Below are 21063 nucleotides of genomic sequence, written 5' to 3'. Positions count from 1 at the left end.
TGTCCACGTGGAATTGTTGTTGTTGTGGTTGTGGGGCCCCATCTTCTTCCTGGAGACTTCAGTTGATGTTAGGCCTGGCCGTGATTTCCTGCAGAAAACTGATAAGAGACTCGAACACAAAGACATATATATGCAGCTAACTGAAGCCTTTTTTCTAGAATTAGTTAGTACTCTATATGACCATTCCTATCTTAACAAAGTTTAAAATGTATATGTATATATTAATCTTGTAAATTTTGATATAAAATTTATACTTTAAGAAAAGTTTAAAGAATCAGAATAGAATCAAAGAGTTGAGATTAGTAATAGAATAGTCCCTTAATTAATTTGGCTTTTGTCCTGTCCCATAGCAGAAAATGGCTCTTTTATTCTGGCATGATACAGGGAGTTTGTATTTTCATTTTAACAACATGCTTGAGTTTAAAGAAGGAGAGAGCCATTCTCCAACTCCAAAGTCAGCTTTAAATTTTAATTGAACTGGGACTATTAGAAGACCAATAGTGTTAAATCTTTAGAGAAAAGCAGAAACAAACATTTAGGAAGACATAAAATTTTTTAGATAATATATACCCATACGCCGTTTCACTCTGTTTCCTGGGATAGATGATTTGTCCCTTTTCTTCAATTGTCTCATTTGTCTTGTGTTCTTCAGATTCCTTAACCATCATTCTCCTAAAAGACAAAAACAAAAACCTTTCCCCAAGACTAATTTTGGGGATGTTCCTTTTTGGCAAGTTATTATCTGATTAAATGAAAAGACATGTGTTACTGGTACAAGTTAGTTTAAATTGGATGTTCATGCTGGTTGATGAACTATCACCTCCTCTAATTAAGAGGTTTCTCTTGTTCAAATCGAACCTTTATCAATTTTGATGGTACCCACAGCTTATCTTCTCCTGTAGAAACAAAAGCAAAACCTCGTCCCCAACGTAATACATACCCTGGTTTCCATTCTGAGGTCAGCACATCCTTAAAGTATATAGGCTGATTTAATTCTGTAGTTTTTTCTATTACCCAATGTCTCTCTGCAGCTGTTGTTCCTTTCTCATTGGCATTCAGAAAATTCAAAGTTAATAGAGCATTATGCAGTCTATTTCTGGGGGTTTTTGTTACTCCTTTCTGTTTATTTAGCATATCCTTTAGAGTTCTGTTTGATCTTTCTATAACTGCTTGACCTGTAGGATTATGTGGTATACCTGTAATATGCTTTATTTTGTAATAATCAAAAAACTGTTTCATTTTACCAGAGACATATGCTGGAGCATTGTCAGTTTTGATTTGTGCAGGTATACCCATGATGGCCATAACTTCTAGCAAATGAGTGATTACAGAATCAGCTTTTTCAGAACTCAGAGCAGTTGCCCATTGAAATCCTGAATAAGTATCAATGGTGTGGTGTACATATTTCAATTTTCCAAATTCTGCAAAGTGAAACACATCCATCTGCCAGATTTCATTCCTCTGAGTACCCTTTGGGTTACATCCTGCTGGCAATGGCGTTTGATTATAGAAGGAACAAGTAGGACATTTCTTTACTATTTCTTTGGCTTGTTGCCAGGTTATGGAAAAATCCTTTTTTAAACCTTTGCTATTGACATGATGTTTTTTATGAAATTCTGAGGCCTCCAGCACATTTCCTATCAATAATTTATCAATCTCATCATTGCCTTGTGCTAAAGGGCCTGGCAGACCAGTATGAGATCGGATGTGAGTTATATATAAAGGATGACTCCTTTTCCTGATTGTATCTTGTAATTGAATAAATAGTGAAGTTAATTCTGAAGCATCAGGGATAAATTCTGCAGTCTCAATATGTAATACCACTCTTTCAGCATACTGAGAGTCAGTTACTATGTTGAGAGGTTCTGAAAAATCCATTAATACCAACAGAATAGCATACAATTCTGATTTTTGCACTGAATTATAAGGACTTTGAACCACTTTACTTAAATTTTCTGATTTGTAACCTGCCTTTCCTTGTTTGTTGGCATCTGTATAAAATGTACGAACTCCAGATATGGGTTTTTGCCGTACAGTTCGAGGCAAGATCCAATCAGCTCTCTTTATAAAATCAATTCTGTTGCTTTTGGGATATTTGCTGTTAATTTCTCCCAAAAAATTACTGCAAGCTCTTTGCCAAGGTTCACTTTCTGTCCATAATTTTTCAATGTCCTCCTTAGTTAAAGGTACGACAATTTCTGCTGGGTCTATTCCTGCTAATTGACGAAGTCTCAATTTTCCTTTCCAAATCAAGTCAGAGATTTTTTCCCCATAAGTTTTTAATTTTTTATTTGGTTTATTTGGTAAAAATATCCATTCCAATATAATATCTTCCCTCTGCATTAATATTCCAGTAGGAGAATGCCTAGAAGGTAAAATAACCAAAATGCAATCCAGCTTTGGATCAATACGATCCACGTGCCCTTCATGTACTTTCTTTTCTACCAAGGCCAATTCTTTCTCAGCTTCAGGTGATAATTCTCTTGGACTATTTAAGTCCTTGTCACCTTCTAAGGTTTTGAACAAATTAGTCAGTTCATCATTTTTTACCCCAACAATAGTTCGTAGATGAGAAATATCTCCAAATAATCTTTGAAAGTCATTAAGAGTCTGTAGTCTATCTCTCCGAATTTGCACCTTTTGGGGTCTAATTTTTTGTAGCTCTATTTTATATCCTAAATAATTAATAGAATCCCCTCTTTGTATTTTTTCAGGAGCAATTTGTAATCCCCAGCAAGGCAAAATTTTCTTTACTTCTTCAAACATTCTTTCTAAAGTATCTGCATTTGAGTCAGCTAGTAAAATATCATCCATATAATGATAAATTATAGATTTAGGAAATTTTTTACGTATCACTTCCAATGGCTGTTGTACAAAATATTGGCACAGAGTTGGGCTATTTAAAATTCCCTGTGGGAGGACCCTCCATTGAAATCTTTTAACCGGTTGAGAATTATTATAAGTAGGCACTGTGAAAGCAAATCTTTCTTTGTCTTTTTCTTGTAAGGGTATTGAAAAGAAACAGTCTTTTAAATCAATAACTATGAGAGGCCATCCTTTTGGTAACAGTAGGCAAAGGAATTCCAGATTGTAGAGAGCCCATTGGCTGAATTATTTTGTTAATTGCTCTAAGGTCTGTTACCATTCTCCATTTACCAGATTTCTTTTTAATAACAAATACAGGAGAATTCCAAGGGCTGGTTGACTGTTCAATATGCTGAGCATTTAACTGTTCTTCTACCAGCTCTTCTAAAGCCTGGAGTTTCTCTGTTGTTAAAGGCCATTGCTGAACCCATACAGGCTTGTCTGTTAACCATTTTAAAGGTAGAGCTGTTGGTATTTTTGGAAGATTATCAGTTGTTGTGCCCTGTTCCTGTATAATATGGATGGCTGGTGACCATTCAAAATAATGCCTTCTAATATTTCTCTCAGCAACATGTGCTAGTTTATGATTTGTTTCTGAGATTGGAGGGATTTTAATCTGAGTATTCCATTGTTGCAACAAGTCTCGACCCCACAGGTTCATAGCTATGTTAGCGACATAGGGTTTTAATTTTCCTCTCTGTCCTTCTGGACCTATACATTCCAGCCATCTTGCACTCTGTTTCACTCCAGATAATGTCCCAATTCCTAACAGTTGAACGTTCACCTCCTGAAGAGGCCAAGCTGGATGCCAAAATTCTGGTGCAATTATGGTAATGTCCGCACCTGTGTCTACCAGACCAGACAACAAAACACCGTTTATTTTTATCGTTAATTTTAGTCTCTGTTCATTAATAGAAGTTTGCCAAAAAATTTTCTTTGTTTTCTCCTGAATTTTCTATTCTCTCTGTTTCATCATCCTGACCAGCATGATTTATTCCAATAGTCATTTGGTTATTTAATCGCTCAGAGCAGGGATTTCCTCTACAGCTGCAGGAAAGGTTTGAACTGGTTTTGCTATGGGGGCCTGCATGAGGCCCCTCCGGGAGTTTCCCGAAAACTGAGGCAAAGGATTACCCTGTCTGTCCTTTGTTGATCTACATTCATTGGTCCAGTGTTTTCCCTTACCGCACCTTCTGCATACTCCAGAAGGAAGGGGCATTCTGTTGCCACTATAACTTTCTATCTGGAAAAGTAGCAAACTATACAAAAGTGTCTTAATATTAATGTTCATGTTTTTAACAGTTATTGCTTCCATAACCATAACAAATCTAAGGTGTAGACTAAAATTTTTTTGTGTACATTCACTGCTGTTCATTTCACAGAGACATTTTAAATTTTCCTGTCTGTCTCAGTGGGTTTTCTGTTCTAGTCTGAAATTCTCCTTGAAAACACATAGTGCTTTTATTTCACATGTCTCATTGATGTCCTTCATTTTGGAATAGCTCTAGTTTTTTTTTTTTTTTTGTTTTTTTGTTTTTTTTTGTTTTCCCCTGTCTATCGAGTCCTTGGCAGTTTTTTATGCTGGAAATCAATAATAATCTGGCTCTATCCACTGTGGCCTTGTGACCAGACTCAGGCCATGCAATGGCAGGGGTGCCAGAGACATGATGCTGTGCTTGATTCTGAGTCACGTGATGCTGGCCATTTAAGGTGCTTGGTCACATGATTATAGTTAAGTTGCCATCTGTCAGGTTTCTCCACTGTAACGTTAGTTTTACCTTTTGTGTTTTCATTTATATTTGGGGGACATAATGTAATAGGACACTAGTGCCCTGTTGTTATTACATCCTCACATCTCTATTCTCATTGAGTGTGCCAGCCTAAATCAACCACTAATGGTTGCCACATGCATGTTGTCTATCTTTATCTTGTCTTAGAGTTATTAATTTGCAAGCAGTGCTTACACCATTAGAAGGCGCACTCTTCACCTCCCTTTCTTTCTCCTTCCGTGTCAATTCATTGAAAGTTTTTTCTCTTAATGGATTATAAACTTTTACTCTATTTTAATGTTTAGATTTTCTCAGTAGGAGTTTATTCATGTTAGTGCCTTTGGTCTTTTGACACATTCATGTTCTTTTTGTTTGTGTGTACATGAAGTACTGGGGATTGAACTCAGGACCTTGCACCTGTTAGGCAAGAATGCTGCCTCAGAGCCATGGCCACTGTTCTTTTGATATGTTCCTGTCTTGTGCTAAGAATTTCCTTTCCTTTTCTTTCTTTTGTTTTTGAACACATGAAGATTTACCAGGCTTATTTTTTGTTGTTGTGTGCTCTGAATCAGCCATTTCTCCATAGAGCCCCTTAGTGATTTCCATTTAGTGGAGGATGGTATTTAATATCCATATCTGAGCACATTATTTTCATTCTATTGAGGTGTCATTGTGCATAAACCTCCCAGCAGACAGAACTAGGAAATGAATGCATGTCTCTGTGTATGCACATACATAAACATCTTTAATGATCTCTTTCTGTTTCATATTTATTTTGAGACAGTTGTCATTCTGTAGCTCAGGCTTGCCTGGAACTAGGAATGTAGCACAGGATGGCCTGGACCTTGCAGAGTCTCCTACCACTGCCTCACAAGGGCTGGGATTCTAGGCATGTACCACTATTCCTGGCTGTATATGAATGTATTTAAAATTAGGTCACTTACTAATGATTTCAGTCCAACACCGTATAGTTCTTTTAGCCTTCACCTTCCATGTTTTGAAATCCTCCTTTAGACAGTGAGACATCTCACTCCAGTTCTTCTGGATGTATTTATTCATCTGCTCCATCAGTTAGCAGATTGTTAACTGTCATCACTCCTAACTACTCAGGCTGTTTCTTCTGTCTGCCATGCTGTTCTTCCTCTCACCAGCTCCATTTCATTGGCAGCTAGGGAATATTGCCACCTACATCAGGCAACCTGCTCTTCCCCACCACACCATCTCTTTGGGTACCAGGCCCTTTACTGCAGATGACTATGCATAAAACCCCACCAGCCTCCTTGCTCGGCTGTCTTAGAAGCTGGCTTCTTGGTGTTGGGGAGCCTAGGGAAGAAAGGAAGAAAGGAAGAATGGAATGAAAGGTAAGAAGCCAGATTATGGATATGTATGTTTTGAATAGGAAGCTCATAGGATCTGGAAATAGATCTAATACAGAGAGCATGGGAAAGGAGTAAACAGTGATTCTAGGGCTTTTGGCTTGAGCCACTTGGAGAATTGAATGCCGTTAAATGACAATTAGAAACAATAGAAGGTTTGGTAGAAGTAATGAGAGCTCATTTTGGAGTGTTCTGAGTTGGAGGTACCTTTCAAAAAATCACAAGGAGATGTAAGCACAGTGTGTTACCCATGCTTCCGGACATTATCCGCTGGAGATACGTATTTGCGAATGCCTGGCATAGAGATGTATTTAAAACCATGAGTTCATTGGAGTTTCAAAGAGAGAACATTTGATAGAAAAATTTATGCTGAGACCAGAGGCAGTTTCCAGTTAGAGAGGTGGGGAAACATTAAGGTAGGTGGGAGGACGACCAGGTGAATGCAGTGTTTTGGAAGCTAAGTGAAGAAAATGTTTCAGTTAATAGGAAAGGGTTAAACTTTGCTCAGATGCCTCTTGGTTGGTCAGGAGTGGCAAAGACTATGAATTTACCACTGAATTTAGTAGTATGGAGGTCACTGGTGACATTAATAACTGTTGTATATGGATGGAGTGGGATGCCTGACTGGAGTAGGTTTAAGAAGAAATGGGAAGAAATGAGAGGCAGCAAATGTAGAAAACTTGGAAGACTTTTAGCTTAAGACACATCCTCACAGCTTTCTATGTGCATGATTTTTGGCTCTGGAGCTGAGTTTAAAGTAGCTTTTTTTTTTTTTTTTTTTGACAACTGTGTGGATAGCCTGGCGTTATTAGAGCTCTACGTTATTGCTGTGCTATATTTAGTTGGTGAAATGTTTCTGTCATTGGTCAGTGTCTTCGCTACTGTGCTGTTGTTCTGTTACACCGTGACCAGAGCAACTTATAAAAGGAAGCATTTAATTGGGGGCTTGCTTACAGTTTCGGAGGCGGAGTCCATGGCTCTCATGGTGGGAGCACGGCTCAGGCATGGCCCTGGAGCAGTAGTTACGAGTGGATCCTGATCCGCAGGCAGCAGGCAGACGGAGTGAGGCTGGGTCTGGCGGGGGCTTTTGAAACCTCAAGTCTGACCCCAGTGACACACCTCCAACAAGGCCACACCTCTTAGTCCTTCCTGAACAGTTCGCCAGTTGGGGGCTAAGTGTTCAGATGTTCACATAATCACAGACAGATGAGTGGACTGGCGGGGGAGCTGATGGAAGTCACTGCAGGAGTTTTAGTACAGAGGGGGACCTGGAGCTGGGAAGCTCTCTCTAAAGAGTTCTGAAAGTGTTGGGGAAGGGGGACTTTGCAGAGTCTATGGAAGTATTGGGCTTTGTCAGCATCTTGACTGTCTTCTAAATTTTCTTTTAAATGTAGATTATTGAAGAATCTCTTCTTATCCATATTTTTCTTGGTTTATAAGGAAACCTCACTAAAAATTAGAATATACTTCAATTTACTGAAATTTAAGCTTGTCTTTTATTTTCTACATAGACATTTTTGTGTGTACTTACTCATGTGTGTGTGTGTGTGCATGTGAGTGTATGTATGTGTGTGTATACATGTGCGCGCGTGCGTGTGCGTGTGCGTGTGCGTGTGTGTGTGTGTGTGTGTGTGTGTGTGTGTGTGTTGGATCTCTTCCTTAGTCATTTCCACCTTATTTTTTTTTCAATTTAATTTTATTGTGTGTGTGTTGGGGTGAGGGTGGGCATGCCACAGTGTGTGTGGAGTTAGTTCTCCTTCCGCCCTTACGTGGCTTCTGGGGATCAAACTCGGGTCATCAGCTTGTGCAGCAAATGCCTTTACTGCCTGCCGAGCCATCTTGCCAGGCTTCCACTCTTTGTTTTTTGTTTTGGAGACAGTCTCTTATTGAAGCTGGAGTTCACTGATTCAGCTAGCAAGCTCTAGGGGTCCACTTTTCTCTGCCTCCCCAGTGCTGGAATTACAGATGTGTACAGCTGTACCCAGCTTTTGGCCTGTGTTCTGGGGAGCCAAGCCCATGTCCTCATGATGTTCACACTGCTTGAGCTTGTCAGCAACAGCAGTGCCTCACGGAAAACTGATAGATCTGCCCCAGGGTGCAGGGCTTGTCCCACTGTCAGCTTCATGAGTGACCGTTGCTTTTCTTTTTCCTTCTTTATTCAAGAGTCCACCTTGTTTGCTGAGCTTGGCTATTTCACAGATACTGATGAGGTGCAGTTCGATGCAGCAAACGAAACTTACGTAAGTACTTACTGGAGGAGAAACAGTGAATAACTTGATGTTTCATCTGTACTGTTAGTAATGCACGAGAGCTTCAGGACAGTAGGTTTAGGCCGGGAGCTAAATGCCATCATTAATCAGAATGTTAGTAGCTCTTTTGTAGTCAGTAAATATAGAACTACAAAGTTGCATGGGTGTTGCTTTGAGAAGACTTGTTTCCTCAGCATATGTTTGGTCTTAGTGGTCAGTGACCTTGGGAAAGTCATTTTCTCTTCCTTCCTTCCTTCCTTCCTTCCTTCCTTCCTTCCTTCCTTCCTTCCTTCCTTCCTTCCTTCCTTCCTTCCTCCCTCCCTCCCTCCCTCCCTCCCTCCCTCCCTCCCTCCCTCCCTCCCTCCCTCCCCTCCCCCCTCTTTCTTTTTTGATACAAGGCTTCACTCTTGGCTGGTCTGGGACTTACTATGTAGCTTGGCTGCCTTGCAGTTCCTAGCAGTCCTCTTGCCTCAGCCTTCTGAGTGCTGGGATTCTAGGCCTAAACCACCACACCAAGTCCTATTTTTGATTTTTACAGATGCTTTGCCGCTTGTGGGAATAATAGTATTAAGAGGCATGTTGGGCACTGGTGGCGCATGCCTTTAATCTCAGCACTCAGGAGGTAGAGGCAGGTGAATCTCTATGAGTTTGAGGCCAGCTTGGTCTACAGAGTGAGATCCAGGACAGGCACCAAAATTACACAGAGAAACCCTGCCTTGGAAAACTTAAAAAAAAAAAAAAAAAGGCATGTGTGAGTCATGGATCTAGTCAAGCTTACCAACTTCCTTCTTAAGAACTCTGAAAATTAGTCATATCCTTATCTTTTTGATTGGTCAGAGAACTATATAAAAACTGTTATTGTAAGCCTGGAGAGATGGCTTGCTGGCTGCTCTTTCAGAGGACCCTGGTTCAATTCCAAGCACCTACATGGCTTCTCACAACTGCCTATAACTAGTTCCAGGGGATCTGGATTCTGCAGGCACTGCACATACATGCTGCATAGACATACATGCAGGCAAAACACATCTGCATAAAATAAATAATTAAAAAAACTTATGGCAATACTTTGAGCCACCAAAATGGCTTAGTTTTGTTTTTCTTCTTTTTTTGATAGCTGGTTGCTTATAGAATTCTGAACTCTGCCTCATTCTTTAATACCTTTACCTGCTGAGCTGTCTTAAATGGCTTTAAAAATGGTTTCTGGGTTTGTTTGTTGAATTCATAAAGATTTTAGAAGTTTGAGAACCACAGACTGGAGGGGAAAAAAGAACATTATCTTATAGTACTTACCCTCTGTATGATTCCTGAATTGTTTTTGGCTCTGTCTGTATTCTTTCTTTTATAGGGAGACGATATGAATAGCTATTTGTTTGAACCTGTTTTTCTAAATAGCAAAAGGGAAAAACTTGTCTTTCGTTGGATCTGGACCTCTCTATGGCAAAAGACTCATTTTGTGAATCTTGAATGGTCTGTTTCCACAATAAATCTCACTGATCTCTTAGTTATTGAGTCTATTTCCTCTTCTAGTTGTTATTGTCCTTCAGCAAACTAGAATTGCTGTATCTCTGGGTTCTCTAAAATGTATTTGCAGTATGAAGTGGTTAGCTTAAATTCTTTCTGTTAGATTGGCTAGTAGCAGTTATATTATCTATGATATGTACCTGACAGTTTTATTCCAAGGTGTGTGTATTTTATTCTAATCATTTGCTGATTTGACACCTCCAGGAAAATAATTTTGATCATCTTAATTTTGATTTGGATTTGATGCCTTGGGAGTCAGACATTTGGAGCTCCAGCAGTCACTTCTGCTCAGGTAATGATGTGCTTTACCCTTAAACGCTCTAGCCAGACTCTTGTTCGAGTTTTGTAGTTCTAGGAATTAAGTGGGTCAGAGAATCCTGGCCAACAGTGTTTATGAAATGGGAAGGATGAGGCTAGGGTTACCGGCAGTTAGGAGCCTGATAGTGGGGTCCCCTGCATTTGATGTACATTCTTCTGAGGTAGGGGCACCACTTGGCTAATGCTCTATTTTTTAGGTGATCAACATTTTGTAATGACAACAGAGAGAACATTGTGTTTGTCTTCTGTGTTCTGTCTACCTAGTGTGTAATGGTAAACTTTTCACAGTCTGTTATTTAGAGGAGGCCAATATGCTATAAATTCCTTGTTATTAGAAAAGAGAGTTCAAGTACAGTTTTACAACAGTTTACTTTGGATTTCTTTATGTTCAATTTAATTTTTAAAAATTTAAATTTAAAATTTATGCATATGAGTGTTTTGCCTTTATGTATGTCCGTGCACTGCTTATGTGCCTGGTGCCCAAAGAGAGCAAAAACAAAAAAACAAACAAACAAACAAACAAAAAAACAACAAAAAGCTGTCTGATCCCCTGGAACTAGAGATATGTGGGTGCTGGGAATTGAACCTGGGTCTTTGAGGAGATTAGACGACAGTTCTTTTCTTTTTAATTAGTCAGTTCTTAACTGCTGATCCATCTCTCTAGCCTCAGTTTTGTTTTTTTGTTTTTCTTTGAATAAAACCTATAATGGATAATGTGATTACACATGAGAGTCCTTGCAGAGGTTTCATTTTCCATGGCTTTATGCAGCTTCTCAGCCACTCAGGTTTTGTTCTACAGCTTTGTTATTTAAGACCCATGAGCTACCCTACTATAGGATAAAAAATAAACTTTTTTTTCCTTTGAAAGAAAATAACATTCTCATAAGTTACAGCCTTTTCTTACTAATACATCTTACCTTCTTTGTCAATAGATATGAGTTATTCCCTTAATCTTTATTAGATTTTCCCTGGTATGTGTGTGAGTGTGGTGTATGTATGTATGTAGTATATACATGTGTGTATAGAGGCTAGAGGAACTGGGTCCTCTCCTCTCACTTAGAAACTTTTTTTAGGTTTATTTATTGTTTATTTTTGTGTATGAATGTTCTGTTTGCATGTATGTTTGTGTGCCATGTGAGTGCCTGGTGCCTTTGGAGGTAAGAGGAGGACATCACTGCCCTGGTACTGGAGTTATGGACAGTTGTGAGCTGCCATGTGGGTGCCGGGATTCAAACCCAGGTCCTCTGTTAGGACAATAAGTGTTCATAACTTCTGTGTCTTCTCTCTAGTTCCCTCTGTCGCTTTCTGAGTCATTTCTTTGAGACGGGCATGCTCCCTGAACCCAGAGCTCATGTTTGTTTATGAGACTGGCAGCTAGTAGCTTAGATTTTGTTTTATTTATTTATTTATTTATTTATTTATTTATTTATTTATTTATTTATTTATTTATTTATTTTTGAGACAGGGATTCTGTGTGTTAACAGTCTTAGCTGTCCTAGAACTCACTCTGTAGACCAGGCTGGCCTCAACTCACAGAGATCCACCTGCCTATGCCTCTGAGTGCTGGGATTAAAGGCATGTGCCATCACATGTGCTGATATTTGTAAGGAACTTGATAAGGTTGGAATAGGTTGTTACTTATAGGGCAAAGCTGGTAAGAGATATTGAAAAAAATGTTTTTTCCTGTCTTCTAGTGTGTTTTCCTTCTCATGTGCCCCATCTATACTGTCTAAAAGGAAGCTGGCTTAGAAATATACTAATAATTAGCCTCACAGATGATAGGAATTGAGATAGAGTACATATATAGCCAGCACATTTCCCCTGTTAAATTCCTTCCTATCTCTACCCTTCCTATTCACCTTTATTTTAGGTTCTTATTCTCTCATAGAATATGGAGTAGGTACATGAGTGTTCTCCAGTCCAAGTTCCTGGTCCATAGGTCCTGGGGACCTAATAAGGTGGTTATTTTTAGCTTCTTAGATTCAGTTACACAGCAGTAATTAGGAAGCTGGGTTGGGATGTAGTTCAGTGGTGAAGTGTTTACCTAGCATGCACAGAGCCTGGCACTTGACATTCAGCACCCCAAAACAACAGCAACAACCAGCCAACCAACCAACCAACCAACCTACCAGACAAACAAAAGCCAAAAATGTAGCAAGAAGCCAAAAATCTAGAGAGAACATTGACCTTGTGATTTCCATATTCTCTGATGGGAGGCAGGAATTGAGCAAGATCAATAAGTCCATAAAGTGAAGGTGAATAGATATGTAGTATTTAGATGGGAGAATGCTGGTTATTCGTGTTTCTTTTCTTTTTCTGGTATCTGGTATACTATTGAAAACACAGAGAAGTTTATAGAGTAGAAGAATGTTTCGCCTATTCTTGTTCCTCAGCCAAGAAAGGAAGTAACAGCTGTGTACCCAGTTTTGGTTTTCAGCTCTCCTGAGAGTTAGGGCAGATGCAGCTTCCTCCAGGAGTAGAGGTGTACCCTGCTTTCTGATCTTGAGTTTGTCATTGAAATGACACATTTTTGTGACCCTCCCCTCATGACTGATTGAATTTTAAGAGACCATTTTACCTTCTTTTTTATACTCATTATTCTGAATTTGTATGGATTTGTGTGTCAAGCCTCTTCTCCATGTCTTTCAGTTAAAGACATTAAGGCAGAAGCCCAGCCTCTTTCTCCAGCTTCCTCAAGTTGTTCAGTCTCATCTCCTCGGTCCGTAGACTCCTGTTCTTCAACTCAGCATGTTCCTGTAAGTGGCTAGACTTCGTAACGAAGTGGGTTATAATGCAATCGGGAAGGTGGCTGGGGAGGCAGTTGACGTTCATTAAGTGTTCTGAGGAAAATGAGACTTGACGAGGGACTTGTGGGAGTGAGAAGGCTACTGCTACCTTCAAGGTTGGCTCACAGCCCTTTGCTCTTGCTTCCCTAATCTAAAAGTCTTCGCTTACTGGTTTCTTTTCTTCCCGCACCTCACTCTATTATTAGAGTATGCATTCTTTAAGGACATGGAAGAATGTAAGATTTATGACTCCCGGCTCACAGGATCTGGGATATGATCTGTTTAGTTCAGTAACTCCTGCCATTGTCCTTAGAATGAGCTAAGACTTTTGCAGAAGTCTGGCAGACACACTAGCTGGAGTGCGTCTGTCTCAGCTTTGAGGTCAAGAAAATTAAATAATGGGAAAGGTAAAACAAGAAAAAAGTCAAATTACTAGTTCAGGTTCTATATTTAGCCAGCTACTAAATCTTGATATTCTCTCTCTCTCTCTCTCTCTCTCTCTCTCTCTCTCTCTCTCTCTCTCTCTCTCTCTCGTGTGTGTGTGTGTGTGTGTGTGTGTGTGTGTGTGTGTGTGTGTGTACATGTACATATGACAGCCTTCGGGAGTGGATTCTTTCCTTCTCCCATGTCAGGAGAAACTCAGATCAGACTGAGTTTCTCAGGCCTGCACAGCAATCATTTCTACCTGCTGAATCATCATTTCTCCAGCCATCTTTTCACTTAATCAATCTTTCTTTCTTTCTTTCTTTCTTTCTTTCTTTCTTTCTTTCTTTCTTTCTTTCTTTCTTTCTTTCTTTCTTTCTTTCTTTCTTTCTCTCTCTCTCTCTCTCTCTCTCTCTCTCTCTCTCTCTCTCTCTCTTTCTTTCTTTCTTTTTTTTGAGACAGGGTTTCTCTGTGTAGCTTTGCGCCTTTCCTGGATTTCGCTCTGTAGACCAGGCTGGCCTCGAACTCACAAAGATCCTCCTGCCTCTGCCTCCCGAGTGCTGGGATTAAAGGCGTGCGCCACCACTGCCCCGCCCGGCTTTCACTTAATATATCTAAGATTAGTGGGTTTTTTTGTTGTTTTGTTTTGTTACGTTTTTAACCATTTCCAGGCCATCATCATTTGACCTTAGGATAAAAGCCATTAGGATTTTAACTGGTGGTCAGCCTACCAATACTCCAAACCTTTCTTAGAATCATCTTCAAAGATGAACCCTTTAAAATTACAAAATTGATTATGCTCTTTACCTTTAAACCTTTTAATAACTTCCAGACGCTTAAAGTATGAAATCCAAATTCTCTGTGTGCCGAGTCCTTCAAGATCTGCAGCCCTGTGCTAGGCACTTTGCAGCACTGGTCTGAGTTCTTACAGTTTTAGGGCGTTTTAAAAACCCGAGACAGCATCTAACCCTAGAGCTGTGTTAGTCACTTTCCTGGTTGCTGTGACAGAGCACTAAAACACCCTTAGGAGGGAACGGTTTATTTTGGCTCACAGTCTGTCATGGAAGGAGAGGCGTGGCCGCAGGAGAGGGAGGCTGCTGGTCACATCGTGTCCACAGTCAGAAAGAAGACGGGTGAATGCTCCTGCTCTGCTTGTTTTCTCTGTGAGACCCCAGCTGATGGAAATGTGCTGGCCACATCTAGGGTGGGTCTTCCCGCCTCAATCTAATCGAGAAACTACCTCACAGATATGCCTAGAGATTTGTTTTCAAGGTGACCCTAGATCCTGTCCAGTTAATAATCAGTATAAACCACCACAGTAGTCAAAGTGGCTTCAAACTTGTGATCCTGCTGCCTCAGCATCCCAAGTGCCAGGACTACAGGTTCTTTTAAAGGTAGAGTCTTATTGTGCTGCCCAGGCTGGATTCAGTGCAGGTCATGACACTGTCTGGCCTGGATTGTTTCTTTTTTTTTCTTTTTGTGTTTTGTTTTTGAGGCAGGGTTTCACTATATACCCCTGACTGGCCTGGAACTCATTATGGAGATCAGGCTGGTCTTGAACTTGTAGAGATCCTTTTGCCTCAGCCTTCTGAGTGTTAGGATGAAAGATGCGTGCAAGGACACCCAGCCTGGTTTTCTACTGCTTATTATTTATATATTTATATAGAATATAAATCTATCTTATAAATTATAAATATTTATAAATTATGTAAAATATAAATATATATTTTATAAATAAAAATATATTTATTATTATGGTTACTACTAGTACTGCTATTATTATTATTGCCACTCTTCCTCATCCTCATCTTTTTGTCTACCTTCTCTTCTCTTCCTCCTTTCCTTCTGTCCTTCCTTCTTCTGTGACTCAAAAAGTTTTTATCACTCAGAAATTATCTCATGTTTATTTATTTATTATTATTATTTTGTTTTTGTTTTTTGAGACAAAGTTTCTCTGTGTTGCCCTGGCTGTCTTGGAACTCACTATAGTCCAGGCTGGCCTTGAACTCAGAGGTTTACCTGCCTCTGTCTCCCAAGTGCTGGGGTTAAAGGTGTGTGCCACCACCTCCCAGCTATGTTTTGATTTTTTTTCCTCTTCTTACATTGTCTTTTCATTTGGAGTAATCTTAAATTTGCAAGTATATTGCAGAGATTTTTGTCTGAGCCATTTGAGAGGCAGTTGCTTACTGATGGACTGAACTCCAAATACTATAATGTCTATTTCCTATGAACAAAAATATTTTTTATTTAACAATACAGCCATCAAAACAAGGAACTAAACATTGATACATAATAATAAGTTCATATGCAGCCCCCCATTTAGATTGGCCAGATGCCCCAGTACTGTCCTTTAGACCAACAAAAGCACCCAGTTACATTGTTTGTGTTTGTTTTACTGTTTTAATTTTCTTTACTCTGGAACAATTCTTCTTGATCTTTGTGCTTTAATGACCTGACACTTAAATTACTGGGTGTTTCCTCAGAATTCGATTCGGATTTTGTATCTGTGGCAGGAATGTCACAGAAATGATTCTGTGTCTACCTTTTGTTTGTTTTTGTTTTGTTTTTTGAGATAGGATCTTACAGAGTTCAAGCTGGCTTAAAGTTGCTACATAGTGGAAGATGACCTTCACCTCCTGATTCCCTGCCTCCACCTTCCACGAGCCAGCCGAGGTTATAGGTACAAGCCACCCACACTCTACTTTCTCATTCATTTTTGATGATAAAACTTCAGTTTGGTGACACAGTTTCAGCTTGTCCTGTTCATGGTGATGGTCACCTCAGTCAGCTGACAGCATCTGCTAGACCCTCAGCTAGGAAGTTACTCTTTGGTGGGGTGCACTCTGTAGGGCAGGCTGGTTGAAGAAAGAAGGCACTCCAAGATGAAGTTATAAGGCCTCTGTGGCAGTAGGAAGGTCCAGCCTCTTCTGATGGATTGAACCCTGAACAGCCATACCATGGCGTATTTATGGAAAGTTACACAAAGTATTTCCTCATACCAAGGTCCCTAATCTTAATTCATGTGTCTTACTGAAGGAGAGCATCACATGCCTCTGTGACTCTAGTCCTTTATTATGTATTGTGTGCAATACACAATAATACAAGAGCCTCAGGTGTGCCTGAGGCATCCTGTGACCAAAGTCATGGGATGGCTCCAAAGGCCCTTCAGCAAAAGAATTCTACAGATCGGGGAAACGGTCACTGTTTTCCACAAGGATTTGTCAAAGTCGAAGTACTTCTAAAAAACAGCTGTTCATTCTAATATCCTCATACAGTGATTCTCCCAAATCCCTGCAACAATTCTTTCTTCCTTTGCTAGTTGCCACTATTTTATGAAAAAGGTACTTTAAAATTATGAAAAAGTCCTGTTGTTAAAAAATGAGCATTTACATTTTTATTTTGTGTGTGTGTATGATGTATGTGGTATTCATGGGTCACAGGAATGTGTGGAGGTCAGACTCTTTGCCATGTGGGTTCTGGGATTGAATTTAGCGCCCTTACTTCATATTGCTCACTTACCTGTTAATATTAGTGTGGACTCATTGTTTCCCGTTTCGTCTAGAGTATACCCACTGCTGTGATGATCTCTTCTGACCCTGTCTTGTCCTGTATTTAGCCAGTAGGAGTCCCTTCCCTTTGCTCCTGTCGTCTTTTACTGTTTCCATCGGGTCCAGTCATCTTACACCAAGGCTCTCTCCTGGGCCTTGCCTCACCCTTGCCCTGACTTCTGAGATCACAGGGTTCCCTGGGTGAATGCTTTGCCTCTGGTGCTCTGACAAGTCCCCCAGGCATGGATGGTGAGCCTGCAGCCCCATCTAGTGGCTGATGGTTAAATTATTCCAGAAGGAATCTTTTCTATGTGAGTGTTAATACAAATTTATCATAAGGTTTTATTTTTAATATATAGAACTCAGACTAATTTGAAATTTCCATAGTTTGTGCTGCAAGATACAGGCTCAATTTTATGTTTCTTCAAATTATTATCAAAAGGTTTATTCCAATATCATTTATTAAAAGTTTATTTTTTTCCTCACTGATTTCAGTTACAGGCATACATTTTAAAGTTATATAAGTGGTACTATATTAGATCTCCTATTTAAATATTCATTATTATTAATTTACATTTTGAGTTTTGAGACAGAATCTTTGCAGTTTAGGCTAGCCTTGAGCTCAGTGACCCTCTACCTTAGCCACTTGAGCGATGAGGTTATAAGGGTATACCACAGTCCTGGCTTCCATTTAGTTTTAAAGTTTACCTAGTATTGCTCTGTGTACATCAAACCTGTTGCATCTAACTGCATATTTCGATAAGCATTCACTGTATTTTACCCATACCGTAAAGAATATTGTAAAAAATATTCTCTTGTGACCTGTGGGAGAATCCCTTTGGGAGGTGTGTCCAAGCGTAGAAGTGGGTGGTGGGCTACAGAGACTCAATTTGACGTGCGTCCTCAGCTCTCCAGAGCTGTGCTGTGGGCGCTCTGCAGGTTCTTCCGCAGTGTTTGGGGCCTTGGAGCTTTTCTGCTAGTGCTTGACGTTATCCGGTTGTCTAGTGTTTGCCAGATGGCAAGTCTTTGGTTGTTTTATTTTCATTTCTTTGATTACGGGTTGTTTTCAAACTGCCTCTACATTTTCATTGTGTTTTTTGATCTATAAATTGTTTATTCTTGTCTTTTGATAGTTTTTCTATCGATTTGCTGTCATTTTGTGTTATTTTCAAGAATCAGATGTAAGATTAAGATACTAAACTCTGTGTTCTGTGGCTCCTGCATGTGTGTTGGTGTGCAAGGAGGCTGGTTCCTCAGGAATACCTCACCCGTGTGAGATGGCCTCACTCTTCTTGACCTAACTGATCAGGCGCTGACTGACCAGAGAGCCCCAGGGACACTCCTGTCTGCACCTTCCCAGCCCGGGATTAGAAGTGTGAGAGCCAAGCGCTTTAGTGAGCCGTCTCCCCAGCTCTGAAGCTTCAGACTCTTGAGGGCTTTAGGCATTGCTAATCTCATTTCCCTACTAGCTACCAACTTTGTAGTCTTTATTAAATAGAAATTCCTTTTTTTTTTTTTTTGGTTTTTCAAGACAGGGTTTCTCTGTGTAGCTTTGCACCTTTCCTTAAATTCTTAATTTTCAGTCCCCCTGCCCCTAATCTCTTTCCTTCTTGGCTTAATTTGAAGTTTTTTTTTTTTTTAAAGATTTATTTTTTAGATAATTTTAATTTATAAGTATAAGTGTTTTGCCTACATGTATATATGTATGCCATGTGTATGCCTAGTGTCTGCAGAGGTCAGAAGAGGGTGTCAGATACTGTAGAACTGGAGTTACAGATGGTTGTAAGCCACCATGTGGATGCTGGGAACTGAACCTGGTTCCTCTGCAAGAATAACAAATGAATAAAAGAAATGGGAAAGTATATTAATCGTAGCTTAATGTGATGATAAGTAAATGTTTGTATGACTAAGAACCAGGGAAGATCCAGAGTTTGTGGGAACCAGTGGAGAAGCGTGAACGATTTCTGTTTACTGCACGAGTGCAGCGCACAGATGCTGCGTTTCCGTTGCATCCTTGAGGTTGGTGGGTGCTGATTTGTCATGATCTCTGGACACTATGTCTTATCTTTGCATTAAGTTCTCTTGCAGCACTCCTCTGTTTACATGTGGTCTTGTTCTCTTTCTGAGTACTTTGTTGCTCAAAGATTGTACTCTTGGGCATTAATTTGTTTGTGTTTTGCTGCAGGAGGAGTTGGACTTGTCTTCCAGCTCCCAGTCTCCCCTTTCCTTATATGGTGAAAGCTGTCATAGCCCCTTCTCAGTAGAGCCACTGAAGGAAGACAAGCCCGTCATCAGTCCTGGAAACAAAACTGGTATCTGTCTCCCAATTTCTGTTATTTATATTTTAGACAACTTAGGTTCCATTTTTAAGAGTTAAATATTGAATTAGGCATATATTTATTAAGCTGGCTTATTTATTTATTTATTTATTTATTTATTTATTTATTTATTTTTGTTTTTTCGAGACAGGGTTTCTCTGTGTAGCTTTGCGCCTTTCCTGGAACTCACTTGGTAGCCCAGGCTGGCCTCGAACTCACAGAGATCCTCCTGGCTCTGCCTCCCGAGTGCTGGGATTAAAGGCGTGCGCCACCACTGCCCGGCACTGGCTTTTTTTTTTTATTGTAACATTTTATTTTATATGTATGGGTGTTTTATCTGCATTTATGTCTGTGAAACAAGTGCATTCCTCTTGCCTCCAGAGGCCAAAAGAGGGCTTCAAATCCCCTGGAACTGGAATTATAGACAGTTGTAAACTGTTCCAGAATTCAAGTCTTCTTGAAGAGTAACCAATACCCTTAAGTGCTGAGTCCTCTCTCCAGTCCCTAAATTAGTATATATTATTTTGTTGCTGTTCTGAATGATTACTGTGAAGAGGACAAGGGAGAAAAATCATTTGTCTTCTTAGGTGAAAAATACTTAAAGTAGACGTAAATTCTGCCATCTTTAGGGGAGGATGTAAAGGCCCAGGTAGACACTGAATGTGAGAGATAATGACTCTTACCTCATTAAAGTCTGTAGGCAGACTTTTCTCTCCCTCCAGCTGCTCCCTAAGTAACCACACAGAGACTTAATATTAATTATAAATGCTCAGCTGATAGCTTAGCTGTGCTTTTTGTCTAGTTCTTATAACATTAACCCATTTCTATTAATCTGTGCACTTCCCTGAGGCTCGTTTTCCTTATGTGCATACTTCCCATCCTGCTTGCTCTGTGTCTCATGGGGTCTCCTCAGATTCCTTCTCCTTCTTCCCAACATTCTTAATCTGGTTCTCCCACCTTATCCTGCCTAGCTATCAGCCAATCAGTTTTTTATTAACAACAAAAGCAACACATCTTCACAGTGTACAAAAGGATTATTCCACAGCAAAAATCTCGACTTTATTCAGTAATTTTAGCATTATCCTTACCAGTTCATAGTTCCCTTCCTGAAACTGCAGAAAGGATGATCCCGGACTGAGGACTTTTCTTCAGTCCATTCATTTAAAGAGTAGCTGGGTTTTCACTCACTGATGATTGTTACTAGAAGTCAAGATAATATACATAGAGGGAAGTATGTATATAATATAATATGTTTTCTTAATTTTCTTGAGATTGATTTGAAGTTTTGTTTTTTCTCCAGAACATGGACTGACTCCAAAGAAAAAAAATCAGATGAATTCAAAACCTTCAGTTCAGCCCAAGCCTTTATTACTTCCAGCAGCACCCAAGACTCAAACAAATGCCAGTGTTCCAGCAAAAACCATCATTATTCAGACACTACCAGCCCTTATGCCACTGGCAAAGCAGCAGTCAATTATCAGTATACAGCCTGCACCCACTAAAGGTACCTGTGTAGACCATGATGCTCTAGGTTTATTGGAAAGCAGTAAGGCTTATATCACATGATTTATTTTAATTTGGGTTATAATTTTTGAGCATGTACCATTGTGTCAGGAAATTTCCATGGTTCTGAGGATTTTGCAGAGATGATTAATGTGGTTCCTGTCCTTGTAGAGACCGAGCTCTACAGATAAATTATATCTGTTACCTCTTGTTTCCTTACAGCTTTTATTGTGATAATATCTGTATTTAGGGCAACATTATTTTGTTCTTGTTGATTTCTTTTTTTCTTTCTTTTTTGAGGCAGAGTCTCATTATGTACCCTTAACTAGCCTGGAACTCTATAAGTAGCCCAGGCTGGTCTCAGATCAACAGAGATCTACCTGCTTC

The 21063-nt window shown here is 39.7% G+C and overlaps 1 protein-coding gene across 2 annotated transcripts in view; it reads left to right on the top strand.

The window, feature by feature from the left end:
• The window catches only part of Atf6 (activating transcription factor 6), a 178410-nt gene that overhangs the window by 12006 nt on the left and 145341 nt on the right, over nucleotides 1–21063 (top strand). For both annotated transcript variants that reach the window (XM_042258560.2, XM_006994440.4), the window contains exons 3-7: nucleotides 8174–8250; nucleotides 9985–10072; nucleotides 12748–12854; nucleotides 19041–19167; nucleotides 20474–20677. In XM_042258560.2, coding sequence (XP_042114494.1) covers nucleotides 8174–8250; nucleotides 9985–10072; nucleotides 12748–12854; nucleotides 19041–19167; nucleotides 20474–20677 — 603 coding nt within the window. The remainder of the gene's footprint in view (nucleotides 1–8173; nucleotides 8251–9984; nucleotides 10073–12747; nucleotides 12855–19040; nucleotides 19168–20473; nucleotides 20678–21063) is intronic.

The sequence above is a fragment of the Peromyscus maniculatus genome, chromosome 11, assembly GCF_049852395.1.
Source record: "Peromyscus maniculatus bairdii isolate BWxNUB_F1_BW_parent chromosome 11, HU_Pman_BW_mat_3.1, whole genome shotgun sequence".
NCBI classification, from domain to species: Eukaryota; Metazoa; Chordata; class Mammalia; order Rodentia; family Cricetidae; genus Peromyscus; species Peromyscus maniculatus.
The sequence above is the reverse complement of the archived record's forward strand: the minus strand, read 5'-3'. Positions and strand labels throughout refer to the sequence as shown.